The sequence below is a fragment of the Bactrocera neohumeralis genome, chromosome 3 (genome assembly GCF_024586455.1).
Source record: "Bactrocera neohumeralis isolate Rockhampton chromosome 3, APGP_CSIRO_Bneo_wtdbg2-racon-allhic-juicebox.fasta_v2, whole genome shotgun sequence".
Lineage (NCBI taxonomy): Eukaryota > Metazoa > Arthropoda > Insecta > Diptera > Tephritidae > Bactrocera > Bactrocera neohumeralis.
In genome coordinates this window covers 36959810-36985942 of record NC_065920.1, presented here as the reverse complement: position 1 = coordinate 36985942, position 26133 = coordinate 36959810, and the positions used below count along the sequence as shown (strand labels likewise).

General features: G+C 37.7%; 1 protein-coding gene across 11 annotated transcripts in view; it reads right to left on the bottom strand.

Annotated features, from left to right (window-relative positions):
- Positions 1–11361: 11361 nt before the first annotated feature.
- Positions 11362–26133, bottom strand: part of LOC126753422 (uncharacterized) — a 71758-nt gene continuing 56986 nt past the window's right edge. For 8 of the 11 annotated variants that reach the window (XM_050464841.1, XM_050464837.1, XM_050464846.1 and 5 more), the window contains 4 exons: positions 19472–19570; positions 17048–17402; positions 15983–16128; positions 11362–15893 (listed from right to left, as the gene is read on the bottom strand). In XM_050464841.1, coding sequence (XP_050320798.1) covers positions 15657–15893; positions 15983–16128; positions 17048–17402; positions 19472–19570 — 837 coding nt within the window. In that variant the 3' untranslated portion in view covers positions 11362–15656. The remainder of the gene's footprint in view (positions 15894–15982; positions 16129–17047; positions 17403–19471; positions 19571–26133) is intronic. The other 3 variants (XM_050464845.1, XM_050464847.1, XM_050464843.1) reach the window with 2 other exon arrangements.

Genomic DNA, 26133 nt, shown 5'->3' with positions numbered 1-26133 from the left:
TTTCTGTTGGGTGGCAGTATTGTCAATTTGACGAATAGCGATATGTACGTTTTATTATTCGTCGAAGTGCGTTTTGAATTGAGAATTCGAGTTAAGATTTTTTTTGTCGAGAACGGTTAAAAAATTAATGCTGTATCAAGGGTAAGTAAGCTAATGTCAATAAAGTATTTTATACTGGTCAATATATGGTTCAATTTTATTTGATGTTTCTTCTTATATTGATGTCCGTTAAATTGCTTCAAATCTATAGATTTGGACTAAAACTCATTGTATTACGTATAATATCGTGAAAAAGTCTAAGTCACCTGCAGGTATATTAATTCAGGTCCCTGGGCAGAAAATTGTTCATGGTCTCCACCGTTACATGTGGTAAAACTAACGGTGATAATTTTTTTCGGGGATTCCCCAACGACACAAGTTTTATTTTAGTTTTAACGTCTTCAGCGAACACTGAATACCTACCTACTCGAGCACAATCTAATATTGTATTGTTTAAATAAATTAGAAAACTAAAATTATGGATACTCGTAAAAAGAAGAAAACCAATTGTGCATTTAAACACAAACAGCTCCAAGAAAAAAAATAGTAAACAAAAGTTGCCTAAAATTGATTTGCCTTCTGAAAGTACATATAGCCAAAACATTCTATTGATAGTGACTCAAATAATGTGGCAACTGCACTGCTGGTTGAGAAGCCTACTGAAGTTTCGACAATTATTGCAGTTGGAGATACCTCTGCTGTGGATCATGTGAACGTGGATGATGTTTGCATGACACACGAGGAGGGCGGAGGGTTTGGAGGAACAACAGATCTCCACATTTTTCGAAAATGTGAACGATAAATCTTCTTATGACTTGGGAGGCTTCACGAACAAAATATTAAGTCTACATCTACTAGAATAACAGTTTTTTGCATTCATAATGGGATATGCAGTAATAACTAGATCGGGAAATGGACAAGCAATTGATATAGAAGTAAAAGTACTTCTAGGCTTTTATGTAGCCATCAAACATGGCGAAGTAAATTTAGACAACCAAGTGACAACATTATTTATCGACGAAAATATTGATTTAACAAAATGTGTGGAGCAAAGCTATGATGGAACCAGTGAGATGAGTGGTGTGTATAATGGTGAACAAAAAAATATTAAGGATATCCAGCCTAACGCAGAGTACGTACATTCTGCCACTCATAATTTAAATTTGGTAATAAATGATACCGTTAGCAGTTGTGTGGAAATACATATTTTTTCGCAACGTTGCAAGTTGTATAACTTTTTCAAAAACAGTATCAAACTTTGGGTTCTACTGTCCAAATTGGCGAATCGGCCACCACTAAAAAAAAAACTAAATCCGACCAGATTGTCTAGTAGGATTGATTCGATGTCTCCAATATGACTTCGTTATTTGGATATTATCAACGAATTATCAGAAATAGTTCCAAAGAGTCCTAATAAAGATGAGCATAGTGAAGCAGAGAGTATTAAAACAAAAATGCTAAGTTTCGAGTTCGTGTTGCTTTGCGACAGTGGATTGAACAGTTTGGGAGAGGCGAGTAAAATTTTAACAGAGACCAAAGCAAAGTTACAATTTTATAGAAATGATTTCGAAATATTCAAGGTCAAAGCCAGTGAAACTTTTTTCAATAAAAATGGTAAAGAAAAGTTAAAAAACATTTTGATGAATTAGCTGCTGATTACCGATTTCAAAACCGAAATAATATTTAAAATTGAGATAATGTACTAGACAAAGTAATATCTCAATTAGATACATGCTTTATTAGTATGAGTGCAGTCTGTCCTACATATATTCGATTTTCTAACACCAACATTTTTATTACATCTTGATGAAGTAACTTTATTACAAAAGTGTGACTGTGAGTCTGATTCTTTACAATTCCTGTCACTTCTTCAGCAGCTGAAAGGTCATTTAGCAAATTAAAGACCAGAAATGATTCTTTTACATATGGCTCAAGCAGCTCAAGACTTCTGTTTAAAGGCAAGCTAATGTGAGAAGACGAACCTTCCTCTCTAGGGTTATGTGCTGGCTTTGGAACCCAACACGTAGAAAACGCCCCAATTAAAACGAAACGAAACCCCCTTTTGGTGACGACTCTGGTAAACGCATTAAGAATAACGTTTTAAGGCTATGCACCGGGAATCTCCGGTACCTTAATTGGTAAGGTGCCGCTATTCAGCTGGTTGATGCCCTCGTAAAAATAAAGGCTGACATCACCGCCGTCCAAGAAGTGCGATGGACGGGACATGAACTGAGACGAGTAGGTCCTTGTGGCATTTACTACAGTGGCCATATAAAGGAGTGCAAATTCCGTATGGGATTCGTGGTGGGAGAGAGGCTCCGTCCCCGAGTTCTCGCATTCACCCCGGAGGATGAACGTTTAGCCACATTCCGCCTCAAAGCGAAGTTCTTCTACACAACGCTAATTTGCGCCTACACCCCGACGGAAGAGAATGACGAAGTGATCAAAGATGCCTTCAATGAGCCCTTGAAGCACACCTATAAGAGCTGCTCCCGCTACTATGTCAAATCGTCTTAGCGACTTTAACGACAGGGTCGGCAAAGAAGGTATCTTTGGCAAAACGGTAGGTAAATTCAGCCTCCTTGAGGAAACATCCCCAAATGGGTTGAGGCTTATCGACTTCGCCGCGGCCCGAAATATGGTTATCTGTAGTACTAGATTCAAGCAAAGGAAAGTTCACCTAGCTGCCTGGCTATCTCTGGATCGAAAAGCTACCAACCAGATGGATCAAGTTCTGATAGAAGGAAGACACGTCTCCCGGTTTGTAGACGCATGTCAAAATGTAAAAGAACAACTGGAACTAGCAGAAGGTTCAAGACCGAAGCATACTTTTGTAACTAGAACCCCCCGAGGTGGAACACTTTTCCAGCCTTCTGAATGGCAGTGAAAGCAGCTATCCCAATCGATGATGATGGAGACGACTTTCCAATGCCCGACTACGAATTCGAATAGCAATTACCCGTCTGAAGAACAACAAAGCGGCGAGAGCCGATTGATTGCCGGCCGAGCAATTCAAACGCGGCGGCGAAGAATTGTTAAGGAGCATGTATCAGCTTTTTTATAGAATATGGTCGGACGAAAGCATACCCAAGCATTGGAATTTAAGTGCGCTCTGTCCGATCCATAAAAAGGGAGACCCCACAATCTGCGATAACTCCCGTGCGATAACTACCGTGCGGTAAGCCTTCTCAACATCGCATAGAAGGTTCTATCGAGTGTATTGTGTGAAAGATTAAAGCCCACTTTCAACAAACAAATTAGACCTTATAAGTGTGGCTTTAAGCCTGGAAAATCAAAAATTTACCAGATATTCACCATTCCCCAAATCTTGGAAAAGACCCGTAAAGAGAGAATCGATACGCACTACCTCTTCGTCGATTTCAAAGCCGCTTTGGACAGCACGAAAAGAAGCTGCCTTTATGCCGCTTCTGTACTGCTCGCGTACAAGATGATATTGATATCATTGGCCTTCACAATCGCGCCGTTAGTTCTGATTTCTCCAGAATGGATAAGGAAGCGAAGCAAATGGGTATGGTAGTGAATGAGAGCAAGATGAAATATCTCCTGTCATAAAACAAACAGTCGTCGCACTCGCGTCCAGGCTCCCACGTCACTGTTGACAATCGCAACTTCGAAGTCGTAGATAATTTCGTCTATCTTGGAACCAGTATTAACGGCAACAACAGTGTCAGCCTCGAAATCCAACGCAGAATGACTCTTACCAACAGGTGCTACTTCGGATTAAGTAGGAGAAGTAAAATCCTCTCTCGACGAACCAAAACAAAACTCTATAAGTCACTCATTATTCCCGTCCTGTTATAGAGGCATGGACGATGACAACATCTGATGAGTCCACGCTATGAGCTTTCGAGAGAAAGATTCTGCGGAAGATTCATGGCTCTTTGCGAATTGGCAACGGCGAATACCGCATTCGATGGAACGATGAGCTTTATGTGATATACGACGACATTGACATAGTTCAGGGAATTGAAAGACAGCGACTTCACTGGCTAGATCATGTCGAATGAACGAAAACAATACTGCTCTGAAAGTATTCGACGCAGTACACGCGGGGGGAGAAAGAGCTCCACTCCGTTCGAAAGACCAAGTGGAGAAGACTTGGCTTCGCTTGGAATCTCCAATTGCGGAGCGCTGTTGCTAACTCGGCTAGCGTTGTCTCCAACAGGTAAGAAGAAGAAGTTATATGGGAGGTATGTAAAGTTTTCGCTCAATTTTATTTATTTTAGGCACAAGGATTTGTGTAATTTTTATTGAGATAACTCAAATATTTGCAGATATATGCAGCATAAAGTCACCCCGAATCTTTATATTAGGTTTTTGGCGGCTCAGGGAAGTATTGTATTATCCTATTCAAACCATTTTTAAACGCAGATATATTTTTTCCAGGAAAAGATTATCTCCGAATTTTAATTGTATATCCCATACATTGATCGATATTTTTTTTTAAACTGAGTTATATGAGAAGCAGGCGTGGTTATTATTTGATTTCGTCTATTTTCGTACGGTGACATAGTTATAAGAGAAAAATGTCACGTACTAAATTTTGTCGAATTTGGTAGGTCGGGTCCCGTGATATGGGAATTCACTTATTCATTTATGAAGCCCCTCATACCATCTCGGAGGTAACATTTAATGCCTCTGGCGAATTTACTTATTGATTTATTGCGCTTTTAGTACCGTTATATAAGGAGTGAGCGAGGTTATCTTCCGGATTTTTTCCTTTTTCACACTGAATATAGGATTTCTTATAATATTTGTGCTGGGGGAATTTCGTTGTTGTAGCTTTATTGGTTTAGAACATATGTGCATTAAACTTATTAGCGGACGAGGCCACGCCCCCTTTTACAAAAGTTTTTTCCCACAAGTGCCCCTTGCTACTGTGATCCAATGTGCCAAAGTACATTTTAATACTCTTGCAACCAGTTGCTACGTATAACCTAAAACTAAGCGGCATAGATTAGGGTTATACAAGTTTTATATATATAAATGATCAGGATGACGAGTGAAGTTGAAATCTCGATGACTGTCTGTCTGTCCGTCCGTCCGTCCATCCGAGCAAGCTGTAACTTGAGTAAAAAAGCTTCCTTAGTACAAAAGTAATTTCGAGTTCGTAGATGGGCGTAATCAGACCACTGCCACACGCACAAATCGCCATTAACCGAAAACATATAAAGTGCCACAACTAAGCACCCAATTTAGATATAAAGCTTGGTACAGGTAATCGCAGTTGCAAGGGAAAACTGTGCGAAATTTTTTTTGAAAAAGTGGCCGTGACCCTACCCTTTAACAAGATTAATATACATATTTGCTAAGCCTTTAAACTTCTTCTTCTTCTTAATTGGCGTAGAAACCGCTTAAGCGATTATAGCCGAGTTAACAACAGCGCGCCAGTCGTTTCTTCTTTTCGCTACGTGGCGCCAATTGGATATTCCAAGCGAAGCCAGGTCCTTCTCCACTTGGTCCTTCCAACGGAGTGGAGGTCTTCCTCTTCCTCTGTTTCCCCCGGCGGGTACAGCGTCGAATACTTTCAGAGCTGGAGTGTTTTCGTCCATTCGGACAACATGACCTAGCCAGCGTAGCCGCTGTCTTTTAATTCGCTGAACTATGTCAATGTCGTCGTATATCTCGTACAGCTCATCGTTCCATCGAATGCGATATTCGCCGTGGCTAACGCGCAAAGGACCATAAATCTTTCGCAGAACTTTTCTCTCGAAAACTCGCAACGTCGACTCATCTGTTGTTGACATCGTCCAAGACTCTGCACCATACAGCAGGACGGGGATTATGAGTGACTTATAGAGTTTGGTATTTGTTTGTCGAGAGAGGACTTTACTTCTCAATTGCCTACTCAGTCCGAAGTAGCACCTGTTGGCAAGAGTTATCCTGCGTTGGATTTCTAGGCTGACATTATTGGTGGTGTTTACGCTGGTTCCAAGATAGACGAAATTATCTATGACTTCAAAGTTATGACTGTCAACAGTGACATGAGAGCCAAGTCGCGAATGCGACGACTGTTTGTTTGATGACCGGAGATATTTCGTCATGCCCTCGTTCACTGCCAGACCCATTTTCTGTGCTTCCTTGTCCAGCCTGGAGAAAGCAGAACTAACGGCGCGGGTGTTGAGGCCGATGATATCAATAACATCGGCATACGCCAACAGCTGTACACTCTTATAGAAGATGGTACCTTCTTTATTTAGTTCTGCGGCTCGAACTATTTTCTCCAAAAGCAGGTTGAAAAAGTCGCACGATAGGGAATCGCCTTGTCTGAAACCTCGCTTGGTATCGAACGGCTCGGAGAGGTCCTTCCCGATCCTGACGGAGCTTTTCGTGTTGCTCAACGTCAGTTTACACAGCCGTAGTAGTTTTGCGGGGATACCAAATTCAGACATCGCGGCATAAAGGCAGCTTTTTTTCATGCTGTCGAAAGCTGCTTTGAAATCGACGAAGAAGTGGTGTGTGTCGATTCTCCATTCACGTGTCTTTTCCAAAATTGGCGCATGGTGAATATCTGGTCGGTTGTTGATTTGCCACACTAATAAGTTCCAATCAGTTTGCTGAAGGTGGGCTTTAATCCTTCCCACAATACGCTCGATCGAATCTTGCAGAAAATCGCAGATTGTGGAGTCTCCCTTTTTGTGGATTGGGCAGAGCACACCTAAATTCCAATCGTTGGGCATGCTTTCGTCCTACCATATTTTACAAAGAAGCTGATACATGCTCCTTATCAGTTCTTCGCCGCCCTGTTTGAATAGCTCGGCCGGCAATCCATCGGCCCACGCCGCTTTGTTGTTTTTCAGACGGGTAATTGCTATTGGAACTTATTCATGGTCGAGCAAAGGAACGTCTGCTCCATCGTCATCGATTGGGGAATCGCGTTCGCCTTCTCATGGCGTTATGCATTCACTGCCATTCAGCAGGCTAGAGAAGTGTTCCCTCCATAATTTAAGTATGCACTGGGCATCGGTCGCTAGATCACCTTGGGGGTTCTACAAGAGTATGCTCCGGTCTTGAAACCTTCTGTTAGCCGCCGCATCTTTTCGTAGAATTTTCGAGCATTACCCCTGTCAGTCAGGTTGTCAGCTGTTGCATTTTCCGAAAACCAATGGTTTCGGTTGCAGCTGTACGTAAGGCGTTTGAAATGCCGTCCCACAGTTCCCTTATACCGAGTTGTTGACGAGTGCTCTAAGAGAGCAGGAGTGCAGGTCGAGTAGAAAATCGTTCGGCTGTATGTTTTTACCGACCGTAGGGCTAAAAATATCTTCTTTGGCCCACCCTGGCGTTAAAGTCACCGAGCACGATTTTGATATCGTGGCAGGGGCAGGTCTCATAGGTGCGCTCCAAGCGCTCATAGAAGGCATCTTTAGTCACATCGTCCTTCTCTTCCGTCAGGGCGTGGGCCCAAATCAGCAATATGTTGAAGCACCTCGCTTTGATGCGGATTGTGGCTAAACGTTCATCCACCGGAGTGAATGACAGTACTCGGCGACGGAGTCTCTCTCCCACCACGAATCCCACACCAAATTTGCGCTCCTTTATATGGCCACTGTAGTAAATACCACAAGAACCTACTCGCCTCAGTCTTTGTCCAGTCCATCGCATTTCTTGGACGGCGGTGATGTCAGCCTTTATTTTTGCGAGGACATCAACCAGCTGGGCAGCGGCACCTTCCCAATTAAGGGTCCGGACATTCCAGGTGCATGCCCTCAAATCGTAGTCCTTATTCCGTTTGCCATGGTCGTCATCAAAAGGGGGTTCTCTCATCCGAGGCTTGTTGCTTCCTTTCATTGGGGGTGTTTTTTTTACGTGGCGGGTCCCAAACCCAGCGCACAACCCTGCGGAGGGGATGTTTCGCCTTCTCACTTTAGCTTGCATTCAAACGGATGTTCTTAGGCTACCCAGAGGATACTTGGTCAAAGACCGGAAGTCGTGAGCTGCTTGAGCCATATGTAAAAGAATCGTTTCTGGCCACTCCCAAGTGAGTGGCGATCAGAGAACTTTCCTCACTTGCGTGAACTTCTACACATGACTCCATCCTCCAATGCCATTTAAACTACAACAACCAAATTTGTGAATATAAACTCTTTATACATAGGAATTTCTACCGACAGTGTGAAAATGGATGAAATCGGAGAATAACCCCACTCACTCCCCATGTAACGGTACTGTTACAAACTACTAAAAGCACGATAAATCAATTACTAAATACGATAGAGACATTAAGTTTTACCACCGAGATGGTATAAGAGCTGGTGTGAAAATTGGACGATGAGCGTGTTTAAGCCCTGTTTTTGGTTAAATCCCATATATCGGGACCCGACCTAACAATTTCGATAAAATTAAGTATGTGGCATTCTTCTTACATTTTTATGTCACATTGTGAAAATGGACGAAATCGAAAAACAACAACGGCTACTTCCCATACAGCACAATTTTAAATTCCACTTGGCTCGTTTAGTTTCCAATACACAAACCAAGAAGCAATTAATACATATAACGGGATAAAACATTGAACGAATAATGTCTTTAGTGTGTGCACTCCTTTTGGCCAAAAACTGCCCTTAGGTACCGAATATTTTGACCCCGGAACCAATAGTTGACTTTCGATATATATAACTGAAATTAAGAGATAATTCTTCTCTTATTGAATGTCTGTATGTCAAAAATGGGAAGAATCGGACTAATACTTCCCTTAGCCCCCATATACTTAATATAAAGATTTTCGAACTTCCGGGTGATTTTGTGGCGCATATATCGGCCAATATGTGAATTAACCCAATGAAAATAAGAGAGCGTGTTTTATTCATAACAGTGTATCTTTGTCTCAAAAATAGATAATTTTGAGCGAAAACTTTGCCTAGCCCCTAAATATCTAATATCAGGTTTTTCGAACATCTGACTGTACTCTATATGATTGGTTTTACATCTTACAGTATTTCCTGGCTTTGCTAGTCTTGCTAGTTGCAAGAGTATAAAATATTCGGTTGCACCTGAACTTAGCCCTTCTTACTTGTTATGTCTTAATTTAGTGCTTAGTTATGACACTTTATAAAGTTTCGGTTAATCGCAGTTTGTGGGCGCGGAGTGGCCCGATTACGCCCATCTAAGAACTCCTACTTTGGTTTCTACTAAGAAACCCGCATATCTAGTTTTATGAAGATATCTCAATTTTTACAAAAGTTAAAGCTTCCACGAACAGATGTCAGATACTCACGCGGATTTCAACTCGTCTCGTTATCCTAATCATTTATATTGTAAATGGAACTCCACATCTATCCAGATTAGTTTTAGGTGACACAAAAAACTTCTAGGCTAACAATACGGTAGAATCGCGAAAAAGTTAACCAAAATGTCCCAAGAGCGTTTTCTTCTTCTTCTAAATTGACGTAGACACCGCCTACGCGATTATAGCCGAGTTAACAACAGCGCGCCAGTCGTTTCCCAAGAGCGTTTTACTATTCCGAAATATTCACTTTTCCAAAGGGTTTTCGAATTAAAAAAAAAAAAACTCGTAAATAAACATAATTTTGGTGATATAATACGTTAAATTTATTTGTAGAACTAACATTTACTCGTAACAAAACAGACACTTCGAAATCTGCGTCATTTTCCGTATTTTGATCGTCGTTTCAATTTTCGATGTCTTCTTTGCTGTCGTCAACACCTCCCACTTTGGACAATAACGATTGTATGTAAAGTCATCCGAATTCATCCAAGACTTTTGCGATTCAGTATATTCCAATGGGGTTTCAAGCCGTTGAAGCAACGGGGCATGCGGATTTACCAATTATAAAAGATTTCAACTTATGCGAACCATCTGCGCTGGCACACAACATAAATGTGATTCTATCCTTAGCTTATTTTCGGCCAGGTGCCGTTTTTTCGTAAATTTAATCTGATTAGCTTTGTTGACATTTTTTAACACACTAACTATAAACAACTCGCAAGTTCAAACGCCCATGACAAACAATGTACTACATATATGTATGTATATACCTCGCGACACCGACAATAATTTTTTAGATAGAAATTCGGGGAATGTATAGCAATTGTTTTTCTTGCCATACAAACGGTTGGGTTTGAAAAAAATACATATGTACATATATAAGTTCAAAAAAGTTAACCAAAAGTAAACTTTTTAGTGCGGTATGTGGACGCTCAAAACAGAACAACTTAGCTGAAGGTTTAACATTCTGGCGAGTTTACTTTTGCGCGATTCCACTGTACTATTATATTCAAAAGCAAGTATTGCGAGAGTACAAAAATACTTTTTGTATGGAAAGTATTTTAGGCTGATTAATATGGTAATTTAAAGATACAAGATGGAATTGAGTGAATATGTTCAAAACATGGTTAAATATAACATACGAGAACTCCTTTGGAAAAATATTTACTGGATGTCAGAGGTCAAAAACTGTTTTTTCGAGATTCTTTGCGAAACAACAAGTAAGGACGCGTTAAGTTAGGACGTAACCAAACATTTTATACTCTCGCAAAGATCAAAGCCGGGCATGGTATGTCATTAAATTATATTCCAGGTCGTAGACTCGTTTAGCCTCATTACTATATGCGACATAAAGTCTGCTAAAATAACGAAAATCATTATATGTATGTGTTAAATGATATCTGGGGCAATTCGTTGACCAATTTTACTTCTTTTCTGCGTTAAACTACAATAGTATATCTATATTATATTGGGTATATGGGAATAGTGGTAGTATTGCACCGATTTAATTAATTTTTGGTTTTACGACATATTATTATTATCAAAAAGCTCTATAAGATACATTAAAAAACCTCTCAGATTGGTCAGTATAAAGTCAACCTAAAATATGAAGTCTTTATATTGGGCATATAGGGCTATGGGTACTACTGAACCGATTTTATTTACTCTTTGGATTACGATAAATTATTAGCAGAAACACATATTTTATGAACTTTAAACCTTTGCCGAAAGTTCACTAGCCTTTATATCAGTTATATTGGAGGTAGAGAAAGTATTGACCCGATCTTATCTATTTTTGACATCAGGGTACATTATCATCGGGAAAATCCTTTCCAAATTCCAATAATATATATAAACATACATATAAATATATCCGTACCGTTATTCTGATTACATCTCAGAAATGGTAGTTCTTAGGAAAAAATATGTTGACACATGTTAATTTATTTACTTCCCTATTTTAACCCCCTTCAGAAACAACAGATGAAGAAGGAACACCACGTTTATAGCTTTTACTGAAATCCCCACAGCTGTTGATGAAATTAAAATTTGGAACTTTGTCAAACAGTAAGAAATCAGTTATTGCATTTTTCTTTCTTTATTCTTGTAAATAACACAAAAACTTATAGACATTTTAAGTATTTACAATTTACTTTATTTTTTTACCTTTATTCAATTATAGAAGGTTGTGCCGATATAGAGCGTGCTTCCTCTTACTAAAGAAATTATTGTATCCACAATGTCAAAACTAGTTTTTGTTTTTGGGTTTCTCTTGAATTTTCTGTTTACATTTTGATAACTTTGTATAATTTACAATCTATTCGTATTCAGTTATCACTCAAGAAACGCATTTTCATTGAGAGAAATTTTTTAATCATAAAAACAAAACAATACAAAGGAAAACTGCTGATTTTGACACTATGGATTCAATTATAATACTTTTTACAAATTCTTATTTTGGGCTATCGACACAATCTTATATGTATATGTATGTAATTAAATCATGTTCTTTACTTTTACTTTTCTTTGTGAGTAGTTTTTGAAAATGTTACTACCCCCATTTTGTGCAGGCATATGGTTTTATGTATGAATGACATTCTGTTTGTAACTAGTTACGTATGTATGTAGACATTTACAAAGGTAAGTATGCAAGTATGCTTCCTGTAGATTGACAGTAAAATAAATTTGTATCATATTATATCGTCTGACGTACAATTTTTTGTGTTTTGTGTATATTCATAGGTAAAATATAAATGTAAGTTAACATGTTTTAAGTGGTCCTTAAAATATGTGTAACAAAGTTTTATTTTTCACTCAGAATATTTGCTCCATAAACATAAGTCAACAATATTAAAGCGAGTTTCCGAACATTCAGCAATATCATACTATTTTATTTTTCATCATTATTAAACATATTATACATATATTACTGCTATTTTAATTATTATAATATTATTTTCATTTAATAAAATTTTCCTTTGTTTCTAATCTTTAAACTTCGTTACAATTTTCTTGAGATTTCGTTTGAATGGAAGGAACTATGGACGACTCTAAAAGCTTTGACCGCAAGCCACAAACTACTCTATTTGTCATTAGTAGCTAATAAGCGAACTCAACTTGACGCTAGTCTTTACTTTCTAAACTAATTAAATTAACTACTATTTAGTTAACTGCTGTCTAAAATAAAAACGTTGTAAATGATACTAAAATATATTTCAACAATTTTATCTTGGATTTCTTTTTTTTTTGCGATTCGTAGAATATGTACATACTTATGTACATGTAACAGAAAAAAAACTACAACCCTGTATCCAACGAAGCTACAAATTTGATATTTATTACAGAGCGAAACATTTGACAGATATGTAATATTGGTAAGGATAATAAAACACGAATATGTGGGATAGCAACACCCACGCTCAGGTGCAATTTCATATCTCACCAACTTCTTTAGTACAATATGTCAATTGACGAAATTCGGTCCTAACCGTGTCTACTAAGGAATTACATATTAGGAAACTCCATCATAAATAAAGACAAAACGTAGTACATTGTACTCTGGATGTTGTACTAATAAATAGTTAAATGCCCCTTCGGCTTTCCGTCATATACGTAATTTGTGGATTGAAATCTTTGAACGAAATCAATTCATACTTTTCAATTTAAATTTTTCATGAACGCCCAATCGTCGAAATATTTTTTTCTAAGTTGGTATGACTGCCAGTGACACTTGTGCCTAATGTCACATTAAAATAATCACAATTGTTTAGTATAAGCTTGTCTTTCTGAAGTACATAAAGTGGGGATTTTTACGGTCAGTGAAATTATTCAACAAGAAGTTCCGTTAAATTTTGTGTACGGAATCAAATTTCTGGTGCCGAAACGTTCAGAATGTCAGAAAAGGCATTTGGAGATAATTGTTTGTCGCGAGCAAGTGTTTTTCATTGGTAAAAATTATTCAAAGAGGGTCGTCCAGGACGGCCAACAATATCAACTGATGATGAACACGTCAATGAAATAAAGGAATTGATTCTTGAGGATCGACAATTAATTTCTGGCTTCGTTGGAATATTCGAAAGATTCGTGAAAACCATTTTGAAGGATCATTTAGGCCTTAGAAAGGACGATTGGATCCAATATTATTCAATTTTTTCGAAAAACATTGTCGCGTTAACGTCTGTAAAACAATGCTTTCCGACTAGCGGGATAAAACAGACGATCAATCCGGCCGAATATCGTGGCAAAGGTGAGTCGAAGTGGAAAAAACCAAGTCAACGCGGTTCAAAAATCAAGGTTATGTTGACAGTTTTCTATATACATATATACTTCCCACATAACACAATTTAAAATTCCATTTGATTCGTTTACTTTCTAGTATACAAATCAAGAAGCAATTAATATAACGAGATAAACTTTTCACGAAAAGTACCTGCGTGAGAGTTATAATTAATATTCAGAGAAAGTCTTTTTTCTGATAATAATAGGTGTGGGTGCCAAAAATGGCTTCAAGCCGGTCAATACTATATATATATATATATATACGTATACGCAAATGTTGAAAGTAATTTTTTCGAGCGTTGAAATTTTGAAAATTCGTAACTCCAAAATTTTTCATATTGAGTCGGACTAAAACTTGTCGAATAATTTGAGTCAAAGAACACAAAAAACAATGTTTTACATGAAAAAAGAAATTGTAATGTTAATTTGTGGTGGGATGACCCATATAGTATATCTGCCTAAATTATAATTATAAATGTTATTGATAATAAATTAAACATGTATGGATATACACATATCTAAAACACAATCACTTTGACAAAAATGTCAATATCAGTTTTTATTTAAATTTGATTTAATAAATGCCATACTCACTACCACTACTATGTGTGTATGTATGTAAATGCATATTGTAGATGTGTATATTCATAGGTATCGTATACATAGGTAGCTTAAATATCTGTGTGAGTTATTCTGTAGAACTTAGTCCTTTTAGGGTATATTCTAAGTAAAATATTAATTTTTAAGCAAAAGAACATGGAAAAAAATATTTAGCTCTCTCATAAAGTTTCCATATAAAATATAACTCTTCTAACGTCACCTCTTAGAATTTCTAGTGGAAAAATATCCATATACAATGTGAAAATATGGATACAGAGATATCGCTGTGAAGTATCATTAAACTAATTTTATTGACTAATAGCCCTGACAGACGACAGCGCTAATATGCATTAGCGGGCTTAATTTACATTTACTTGCGCATTTGACCCATGTTAATGCAAGTTTGTAATGCACAAACATTTCGTGCATTTAGCTGAATTTACCAAATTTGAGTAGGCAACACTGTTCAAAAATTGCCGATTTTTGCTATTTTTTGACAAATGTCGCTTGAAGTCTGCAGCCTCCCTTGCGTTTGCAGCATCAGAGGTAAGCAGTTTTGTTTTGCTAATTAAATTATGTGCAAGTATATTAACAAAAACAAATTTTAATACATTTAGATGGCAGAAAATAAACAACGCACAGTCCAATCCATTTTTCCATTATTCTTAACTTTTGCGCCCATTTTTTTCCGCATTACAATCAATTATTGCATTTAATTACACTCTATTATCTTTTAACATAGTTAATAATAATCGAATTTTTTCGTAAAATTTATATTGATTTTCCAAAAATACCAAAATTTCTATTAATAATTTATATTATTCATTTTTATTTCATTTTTTTTTTTAATAAATGAACAAATTTCACTATCAGCTGTCTAAATGCACAAGTCTGCCGTCTGTCACCATAAAATTGCAATGCGCATTAGCGTTGCTTAAGTCGCATTAATTTTGCTCGTATGTCAGGGCTATAAGAAGAGGATGCGTGAATTATGAAAACACCATTTTTTGAACATCATAAATTGAATAAAACAAATTCTTTGAAATCGCGAAGTTATCCTATGAATTTGAAGTTTATATGTGTACGAGAATGAGTTTTTTAGTTATCACATTCAAACTAATTTTGCTTTTTTCGATATCAACTACCTATGTACCCATATGCATAAATGGTAGTTACATGATTTTTTTAAATATATAGTGCATACGTATGGGTATTATACACTACATTTTACGAAAGTTTAGCATCTTGCGCATATTTTGGAAATATGTATTTCTTTTGTATAGTGTGTGTATAGTGATTTGCCATTTTTGCAGATTTTAATATACTTTTATATAAATGTAATATGCATGTATTTTTATGAATTTGTTTGTATTCGTATTCTTAGATATTTACAGTTGTATGTAAGTACATGACAAAATGTTCCGTGTGCATCTTATATTTACTTGTATGTATGTATGTATGTAGGATTGAGATCGTATCCCTGTGTTCTTATTCAGTAGTTTCCCGAACTTTGAAATTGCTGCATCGCCGCCGCCAGTGCGCTCGATGAGGGTGTCATTACTTGTGGTGAAGTCACAGCAGTGGACAAACTTGTCGCTGCTGTTACTGTTGTTGTGGTGGGTTGTGCTTTTGGTGTTGGTTTTATATCTTCGATTTGTATTAGCTGTTCAATAGGTATGAGAGATAGTTCGCCGCCTGGTTGCGGTATGGGAGGCAATTTAGCCAGCGCCTGTGGCAAAAAATGATTTCGTTTACATATGTATGTATGTACGTACGAAGTATACTAAAAAATCATATTTCTTACTACAAATATATTACCTTAGCATGTTCAATGGCTATAGTTGCCGCCTTCTCGGCTTCACGTTGTCGCCGCTCTTTCAATTTCAGCGAAAATATACCAACAGATCGTGCGCTTTTTACAAGCTTTTGCTTTAAGCGTGATTTTTTTGCTGCAATCTCCGCTGCTATATGAGATATTAAATAATTTTGAATAAATTAGTATTAGTAAAAATATTTATTGTTCCATTTAATATAAACACATAAAACATAAAAAATGCCACTTAAAAGAAAAAGTAATTGTTTTTACAGAATATATAATAATATCTGATAAATACATAGGTAAAATTGGCATAAAGACTTAGTCCAATCGTACCAAGCATTATATATTTTCTGAAATTTTCGAATGGTGGCGAGTTTTCTTATGAAGGTAATAAAATAATGGTGAAGATAACGAAATATAAAAGTTGAAGGCGGAGTATACTGAGATAAACTTTCATAAGGTGAAGTAACCATGGCAAAGACTCGAGAAACAGTGAGAAACATAATGCTCTCCAGCAATCAAGACATATGTATATGTATCTTTCTTATGCAACACTCGAATGAGATTATAATTCTAATTTGTAAATGTCCTCTACTTTTAGGAAAAATAAAGAATTCATAAATTAAATTAAATAGTTTTCATATTTACATGTACTTTGAATAATCGAGTTCTAGTGAAGTTATTTATTTTTGCATTTGATTCTAGAATAGCCATTCCCTCAACAATCTGTCCAAGGGCTGTCAACTTGTAGGCATTAAAGAATAAGAAGTACACTACCTATCTGAATAAAAAAAAATGTAACACCTGAGGCTGCGCTTGGTGGGTACTCCCAGAAGTGGTCATTAGAGCTTCAGATAAGATTTTAATGATATCGAAGTTGCTTAGGATATGCTTGGCATTTCACTCGTGACTACTAGTCGAATGATGTACATTTGTCAAATTGATTTTGAGCGCATGCACATAAGTAAAAAGTCTGCTGTTTTTTTGTCCATTGCGCATAATTCTGTGTGAACCTCTTTGGAAACTGATGCTATCAATTTGTAGCATTTTCCCTACGTACTTACCTTTAGCTTCCTCGTCTGTGCTGCCGCTTTGTGTTGTGCTGCCTGTGCTCCCTTTCCCTGCGACTATTTCTGCTGTTGTTGGATTTTTGACATTGTCAGTAAGTTTTTTAAGTTGCATCGATGACGTCGACGTAGTTGAGATGCCACCAACACTAGGCCGGCCACCGTCTACTGTTCGCCCAAAAATGTTAACGGCTGTCCCGATGCCGCCAGCACTGCCAGAACTGCCACCACCAGCCGATGAAGATGATGAGGAGGCAGCTACTTGCTGTTGGGTTGGCGATTTTATGGCTACATTACTCCAGGATGGTGCTGGCTTTAAGATATCCGTTGTGTCTGTATTACTTTGTAACTCCTTTTGTGTGAATTTAATAAAAACAAACCCAAATTTTTTTATGTGCAACCAAGATATTTGAAAATTTTGAAAAGTTCATTTGTGTCAAGCATTTCGCATTTGTTTTTGTTTTACACAAAATTTTAAAGGTGTCCCAGGATATTTGAGTGCATTCAAATAGGTCATAATTGATAAGAAAATATATACGTTGATTAGTTTTGTGAATATTCAGAGTTCGGTTTGTGTGTTGTTAGCTAAATACATACATATGTACATAAATATTTGCAAACGAAATTTAAATTTACGCAAAATCTAACAATTAGTTTTCGAAAGTAAAATTAAATTTGTTTTTATAAAAAGCCTATTTGGTCTTATGCCTTTTGATTGAACGCATTTAAATAAAAATAGTATAAATAATAACATTGCGAAAACATTTTCATACACAATTGTAACGATAGAATGGTTTTGTCGATTTAATAGTAAAAGTTTCCCAAAGCTATTTGCATTACCCTTATACATATAAGCTTTTAAATATAAATTAGATTTTGTCAATTTAAGCACGTTACAAACATTCAACAAAAATACAAAATTGATATATTTAGCAAAACTTTGTTCGAAAATGTTTTAAAGCAAAAAAAAAGAATAAAGTAAAAACAGCTTAATTTGGAAGAATTTTTGCAAGTGCACTCGTAATTTTAATGATAGGTGATGTCTCAACTCCTTTCTATAAGTTTTTCGTTATCATAGCTTATGTTAAATATAATAATATTAAAGCAACGGGATGTTATACATAGTAACTAATCTTTAACTGCTTAACTTTATCATAATTACCATTTATAAAGCAATTATCTATCGGTAATAAACCATGTACTTTCTAACCAAATTTTTTTATCAAAATCAGGACTTATTGTTTTGAATTTTTAAATCATTGAAAAGTATATCATACAAAGCTATTAACAATTTATAAGCAATAAAAACTGTACTATCCTAACTTAATTCCATCTAGTTCCATAAATAGCAAGTGTATATATGTACAGTACAGTAGCTGGCAAAAGAAATTTGTTCAGTAACGACTGTCCTTCACCGTCACAGATATGAAAAGGTTTACCATAAATCAGTGTTATTTTATTAAATTTTGGAAAAAATTAGTAGTTTTAAGCGAAATCCTGGCACGGGGAGAAAGTACAACAACCAGGAGGTCATACTTCTGAATAATTTAAAGTACTTAAGCATGTCAAACCGATTTACAACCTAAACAGGCGTCTTAAGAGATTAAAATTATTGGATCTGGACAAAAAAAAACGATAAATTTTCATCTAATAAGTCCTGAATGGCGCATGAGAAAGTCTGAGATCATGTGTTTTTTCTTATTGAATATGTTTCCCAAAAATATTATTTTGGATTAAATATAGTTTTTGTACATTAATAACTATTGATTAGTCCAATGTGCTTTTGTTTTGCAAATGCAATACATGGTTTATGTGGAATTATTATTCATTTTATATTATTACGATTTGTCGTTAGGGTTTAATGATTAGAATGAGTTTTAAAAACTTTAAAACACTTAATTAAACATAATATACACAGAAAATCGATAAACTATAAATTTAAACATATGTTTTCTATCCTTCTAGTATTTGTGCACACGTTCTATTTATATTTGTAATGTAAATAATATTGTGTGGAATCAAAGTAAATGAAGAATATTATAAATCAAATTCCTTAAATGAGAAACTCCTAGTTGTTGCTTTTTTGATAACAGTTTTTAATGCGATTTTTGGACATACTACATACTTAGAACTGGCAACATTCCATTCTAGGTCTTCTGATAAGTATTTATATATAGTATATATATGTAAATGATTACAATACAAAGAACTGCATATGTTCGTATAATAAATTTAAATGCGCTCACTACAAATACATTCAACATTTCATAACAATATTTCATTATTAACATCGACATTGAACACACAAAGAATGTATATACCACTAGTTAAAACTTCTTTCCCCTCTTCATACTAAACAGAAAACATATACGAGCATTCATATATATATTCCACAATTTTTTTTGCAATACACCATTGTACCTTGGCAATACAATCAATACTCCTATGCAAGTTTATATTATCGCTGACTTTCAAGCGGGACATCCACTCGGGTGCGTGTGCCTTAAGCATAAGCTTATCCTTTGTTAAGAAGTTAATTTATATTTCGCACATGAATTTAATAGTTGAGATAGTGGAGAAAGAAAAATAATGGATGTTCAAAAATGTTTGGTATTTCCTTTATAAAAAACAATAATAAATTAAGCGGAAGCCGAAAAGCGAATGTACTACTGTGGGCAAAATATAGTAAGACTTTTAAATTTCGATTTCGCGCGAAAACCCATTCGTCGAAATATTTTTTTTCTGGGTTGGTATAACTGTTAGTAACATCAAATTAATAATTACTTTTTACTGTACGCTTGTCTTTCTAAAGTACATAAAGTGCATTCGGCGATTTTTACGATGGGTGGAATTATTCAACAAGAAGTTCCATTAAATTTTGTGTGCGGAATCAAATATCTGGTGCCGAAACGTTCAGAATGTTGGAAAAGGTCTTCGGTGATAATTGTTTGTCGCGAGCGAGTGTTTTTGATTGGTACAATTTATTCAAAGAGGATCGGGAACGCGAACCACGTCGAGAACGACCATCAACATCAACTGATGATCAACACAGTCAGAGATCTTATTGGCATCATTTAAGTATAGGAAGGCTCAGTGAAAACCTGTTTGAAAGATCATTTGAGCCTAACAAAAGTGAAGTTTTTTCGAAAACCAGCGTCGCGTTAATTTCTGTGAATCAATGCTTTCCGACTAGCAATATCGTGACAAAGGTGAACCGAAGTCGATAAAACCAAGTCAAAGGAGGTCAAAAATCAATGTTACTGTTTTCATCGATTATCGCGGTGTGATGCACTCCGAATTTCTTCCGACCAGTCAAAATGTCAATACGGAATACTATTTGAGTGTTATGCGAGGTTTACACCAAGCTATTCGTTAAAAGATGCCTTAATTATGGGCCGACAACTCTTGGGTTTTGCATACTGCATTGATTTTTCGAGAGCTTTTCCCCAAATTTTTAAACAATATCGTTCCGCAACCACCATATTCGGCTATTTTAGATCCATGTGACTTCTGGTTATTCCGCAAACTAAAACGACTGCGCCGGGGAAACCATTTTGAGACAATTGAAGACATTAAACGTGAATCGCTACGCACATTGAAGAAAAATTTACTTTAATAACTCTTTTGAGGTTTGGAAAAAATGTTGACGCAAGTGTATTGGGGCAAGTATAAGGGGATTACTTTGAAGGGGATGATATAGATTTTGAAGAATAAATTAAGAATTTTAAAATTATGACTAAACTGTTACTATTTTTTGCTCATCGTAGTACATAAATATTAAAAAAAAAAAGTTATATTTGATAGCCTAAAGTAGTTTAAAGTGCTCATAATTCATAATATGATCTGACTTTTTGTATATCGTCACCTGAAATGCAAAATAACGTAACAACATTTTCGGAAATTTACAGTAACATGAACGGAACACGAAATAAAATGGAACATGAGTGAAAAATTTTAATATTGCTTAAAACTGGTTAATATATGAGTGCAAAACGTGAAAATGTTGAACATATGTAATATTCTGTATGTAATATGAAGTAGTGAATCGTAATCAATAAGACACTCAATTTCGAATTTTTTGATGATACGTTATTTTGCATTTCAGGTGACGATATGTACTTAATATAAAAATATACATGTGTACATAAGCAGGTACGGTTAAAATTATTAAAGTCTCCGAATAGGTGACATGTGCTTTAGAAAATGGTTTGATTTATCTTTGATCATTTAGAATCATCGGTAAAAAGAGAAGAATTTATTCTAAAATCTTCCTCGAATAATCTTCTTATACATATGTATATAAAAATGAATCGCAAAATGTGTTACTAAGCGCATAACTCAACAACGCCTAGACCAATTTTGCAAATTCTTTTTTTAAAATGTTCGTTGAGGTTCAAGGATGGTTTTTACGGCAAGAAAAATTCGAATAATTGCCGGAAAACCCCTAAAAAAACCTTTTCTTTTTCCCATACAAACGAATGAATGTTTGTTTGTTAATAACGCTAAGGAACGGCTGCGCCAATCTCGATGAAATTTTCAGAGGTTGTTCGCTGTGGATCAGGGAAGGTTTAAAAAAAAAAAATACCTTATACTTTTCATGAGGAATTTGTTAATTCCAAAAATTGACTTTTTTCCATACAAATTTTTTTTCAAATTTTGTTTGTTTTATTTTTCAATGTTTTGATTTGTAAATTATTTGAATCGTTTAATTTCGGTCGCTTGCTTTTTTATTCCGGCTATTCAAAAGAAAAATTATTGAAAATTATTCAATGAACACTTTACGTGTGTTTCACACAAAGTGATCAATTGCGAAGAGGTCGCCCTAATATCGGTCGGCGTTCTTTTTGCCATCAACGTGTGGCAGCCCAAGGCGAGACAAGGCAAGAAGTACTCCCAGGATGTGATGATATACGTGCGGAATTATGGATCGCGGTCAATCAGCAAGCGATCGTCACGATGTCACAGCACGACTTTTCAAACAACAGTTACGATGTTTGGATGGACTTTATCTTGGAGCAACGTATATGTGGTGCTGTTAGATGCTAGATGTATTCTGTTGAGTGGCAAAAGAGAGGTTTATCGCACGTACACATTCTTCTTTGGATGGTGGATGGTGGTTACACCAGATCAAATTGATGAACTCATTTCTGCGGAAATTCCTGATGCAGAGAAAAATCCAGTATTATGCGAAGTGATGAAAACCAATATGGTTCATGGACCTTGCGGACACCAAAATCCCACTTCGGTTTGTATGTATGTCTGACAATGAATGCACGAAACACTATCCACGTGCTTTTCTTTCGGAAACACAAACACAAATATCCACTCTATCGGCGTCGCTCACTAGACGACAATGGCATTCAATTTAGAAGAGTAAATATCGAAATTGACAACTCACGGATCGTACTATATTCACCATTAGACAATAATTCACAGTCAAAACTCATATCAATGTTGAATATTGCAGTTTGGTGTAATCAATAAAAACGTTTGTAATTACGTCACCAAAGGAAGCAACATGACGGTTATTGGCCTTGAACGAAATGAGATCAGGAAGTATCAAATAGGTCGATCGTAAGCTGCAATAAAGCGCTTTGTAGGATATTTACTTTTTTAATTCATGAACGTTTTCCGACTGTTGTGCGTCTCGCAATTCATTTGGAGAACGGTTAAAGAGTGTGTTTCTACAGCCAGTGAAACACCGCCAGCAACAAAATTAACATTTACGAGTTTTTGCTCAACTGTCGTCAGTGATCCGTTTGCGAGAACATTGCTCTATTCGGAAATGCCTTTATATTAGACATGGAATGCACCATCAAAGAAATGGTTACTCAGAAAGCAACGTCAATCAGAAGATAGACATCCAGGTGAGTTCTCAACTAATGCAGTAGGATGAATTTACACAATTCTACCTTCGGTTGCTATTGATTAATGTACGCGGTTCGACTTCATTTGAGTCATTGCGTAGTTTGAATGGTAGGGTGTGTGCAACTTTTTGAGAAAGCAATTACAATTGCTGCAACATGATAATAACTGGAATCAAACCATTGACTTTGCGATTGCTATTTCGAATGCAAATGAAGTTCGCACACTTTTCGTGATAATCATTTAGACATATCAGCCTTCAAATCCGCGTCTATTATGGGATACGAACAAAAATGACATTGCCGAAGACATTTTACATCATATTCGCTAAGAATTGGAAGGGGGAAAATTTTGATTTATACTTCCAGTGGTTTGATATCCATTCCACCTGCCGTTTGTCAATTCACTTCAACGAAAGATAAACTCATCACGAATGCTTATGCCAACATTGGCTAAATTATCGTAACTATGATTGCTTGGGAGTACGCTCAATTTAGCACTTAAACTGGAAGATTCAAAGTCAAATGCCGGGAGGTTTGCGCTCATACAAAACGATTGATCCTCTTGACAATGAAGACGAAGTCGTCAATTATCCTGTGGAATTTCTAAAATGTTTAGAGAGGCTTGGTATACCGCAACATTTTTCGCGTCTCAATGTTAGATCTGTCATTATTATGTTTCGCAATCTGCATGCGCCGAAACTGTGTAATGGAACCCGACTGATTGTAACGCAGCTATCGAAAACAAGGGGCCGAATGCTTGATTCTAAGAATTCCTTTGAGTTCCAACGATTTGCCATTTCAGTTCACAAGGATAGGCGCTAAAAGAGTGTGGCATAAATCTGGAAATGCCATGTTTTTCACACGACCAGTTATACACGGCGTGTTCACAAGTTGGAAAACTATCTTCTCGGTACATTAACGCACCGGAACTGAAAGCAAAAAATGTTGTTTATAAAGCTACCCAACATTGACAAAAAAATGTAGGAAAATCGCAAATAAATGATTTTTAACATAATTTTTGGGATGTAGGGCAGGTCGCCTCCAAGCTGGTGCATCCTGGGTAACGGTAAATGACCTGCGGCCTTTTAGACTGGTTTTTGAGAAACTTTTGTATGGGATTTGGTAGAACCCTGGGCTGGTGGTGGCGGCATTCTGACACCTGAGTATGATGAGGTGACACTCATCAGAAATGGCTGACGGGCTAATGTCGCAACCGCCCCCGTCCCGTTAAAACCCTGGCAGGCCTCAGAGTACGTTCCCCCCGTCGTCGTTAAGTTGGCGTGGTAGGTGTATGTTGAGATGATTCCTTCTTTGCGCTGGTCGGCTCTGAACGTATTGCTTCATAAGGGCATACGTTAACCCTCGCCTTGGCCTCGTCACTGAGATAACCTTGGGACCATAAAGGGCGACTACCTTTCCGGGGGACGGATAGCGGCTCTGAGTGGGAACAGTAACAACAACAACGACGGAAGGACGACGAAGGAAAGTGAAGGGCTGTCGAAATCGACACTTAGATCCAACCCAGGCGGGGCTGCTGCTCCCATGGCGACGAAACCGTCGCCGAACAATTGCAGCAACAAGACGAAGACTCCAGTAGGTGTCTCTTTAGGTAGCGGACTGGGGGTAGCCGGCGTAAACCCGCCGGCAAGAGAAGCAGCGAAGGGTGGATCCTTCATACTGGCGGAATCGCCAGCAATAGCAGAGGAACCTCTGCTAGAGTTATGAAAGGATCCATGGGGGGTAGAAGCAAGGCAGCTTTAGCGAGAAAGCTGAAGTAAGACCGCCGATTGGCGGCCAAGATCGTGACAAGCATGTTGTTCAGGTTTCTGAGTACACTCGAGTGGGCCAAGAAAGTGCTGAGCGAGGACGACAGGGTAGGACCGGAAGCTAAGAAGACAGAACCGGCGGTCAAGCGGCAGAGGTCGCACGTGGGACAAACCTCCCTTGGTAAGAAATCGCTTAAGGCGCTGGGGCTACAATACTCGGGGTGCTCGATCGCAGTAGGGTGGACGGTGCCATCTCTTATGATGAATGGAAGAAGGTAGCGGCGGCTATCTCGTCGGTCTTCCTGAGGGTGGTCAAGGAAAGCCCTAGGCCACCCCCAAAATGTGTGAGTGCCGGTTGGAGCGCACAAGCTCACAAGCTGTGCTGGCGAGAGATCGGCCATCTTGTATAAGAAGGCAGTCTCTCAGGTGGGGGAAGTTTGGAAGGGAGCCAGACTGGAGGCCGTTGCCAAAGAGGATCTTCCTCTTCGTCCTAGGGCTCGCGTGTGGCTGTCGGCCGAACCTTTCTCTGCGAGTGAGATTGAGGAAATCCACAAATATTGCAATCCCTCACTTCCAACGCAGGACTGGAAAGTGTTAAGGCTAGAGAAAACCGATCAACCATTTTGGCAAACGCTGATAATGCTAAACACGGAATCCATCGGTCCTCTCAGTAAAACAAAGGGAGCCATTTGCTATGGTTTCGAGATGGTAGTGCTGAAAGTACTCCCATCGGATGCCAGAGCTGATGGCACCAAATTGCGGCGGCGGTGGATGTGACAAAGGGTGATGACGGTGAAACGACCGTGGAAATCGACCCGACAGAGGGCGCCGATGGTCAAATGACCGTGGAAATCGACCCGAATCTCTCGGATGTGGTGAGTACTCGTCGATCGGCGACTCCGTATTCAGCCTCGAACAACTGTTTGAGGAGGTACGGGTCGAACACGACTTGGGCGCTGAATTAGCGCTCCTGGAGGAAAGTCTGAAGGATGAAATTCCTCCAGATTAACCTCCAACATGCGAAGGCGGCCTCTGCCAATCTATTGCTCCGTCTGGAACAAGACGGAGCTGATGTCGTCCTGATCGAGGAACCGTGGCTGACTGGTAACGGGATCTCTGGATTGAGGACAAAGAACTATAGGCTCCTGACGGCCAATGATACAGGTAGGAACAGAGCCTGTATGCTGGTAAGGAATGAACTAACGGTATTTCTTTTACCTTATTTCAGCAACGCTGACGTAGTGACAGCGAAACTGGAGTGTGACACCGGAGATTTCTGGCTTATCTCCGCGTACATGCCACACGATGATGTGGTGGAGCCATCTTCCTTACTACTGAGGAGCACCTTAGCCGAAGTGCTTAAGGCTGGCACTGGCGTCATCATCGGTTCCGACGCTAACTCGCGACACCAAATCTGGGGTAGCTCGGATACTAATAATAGAGGTGAGTC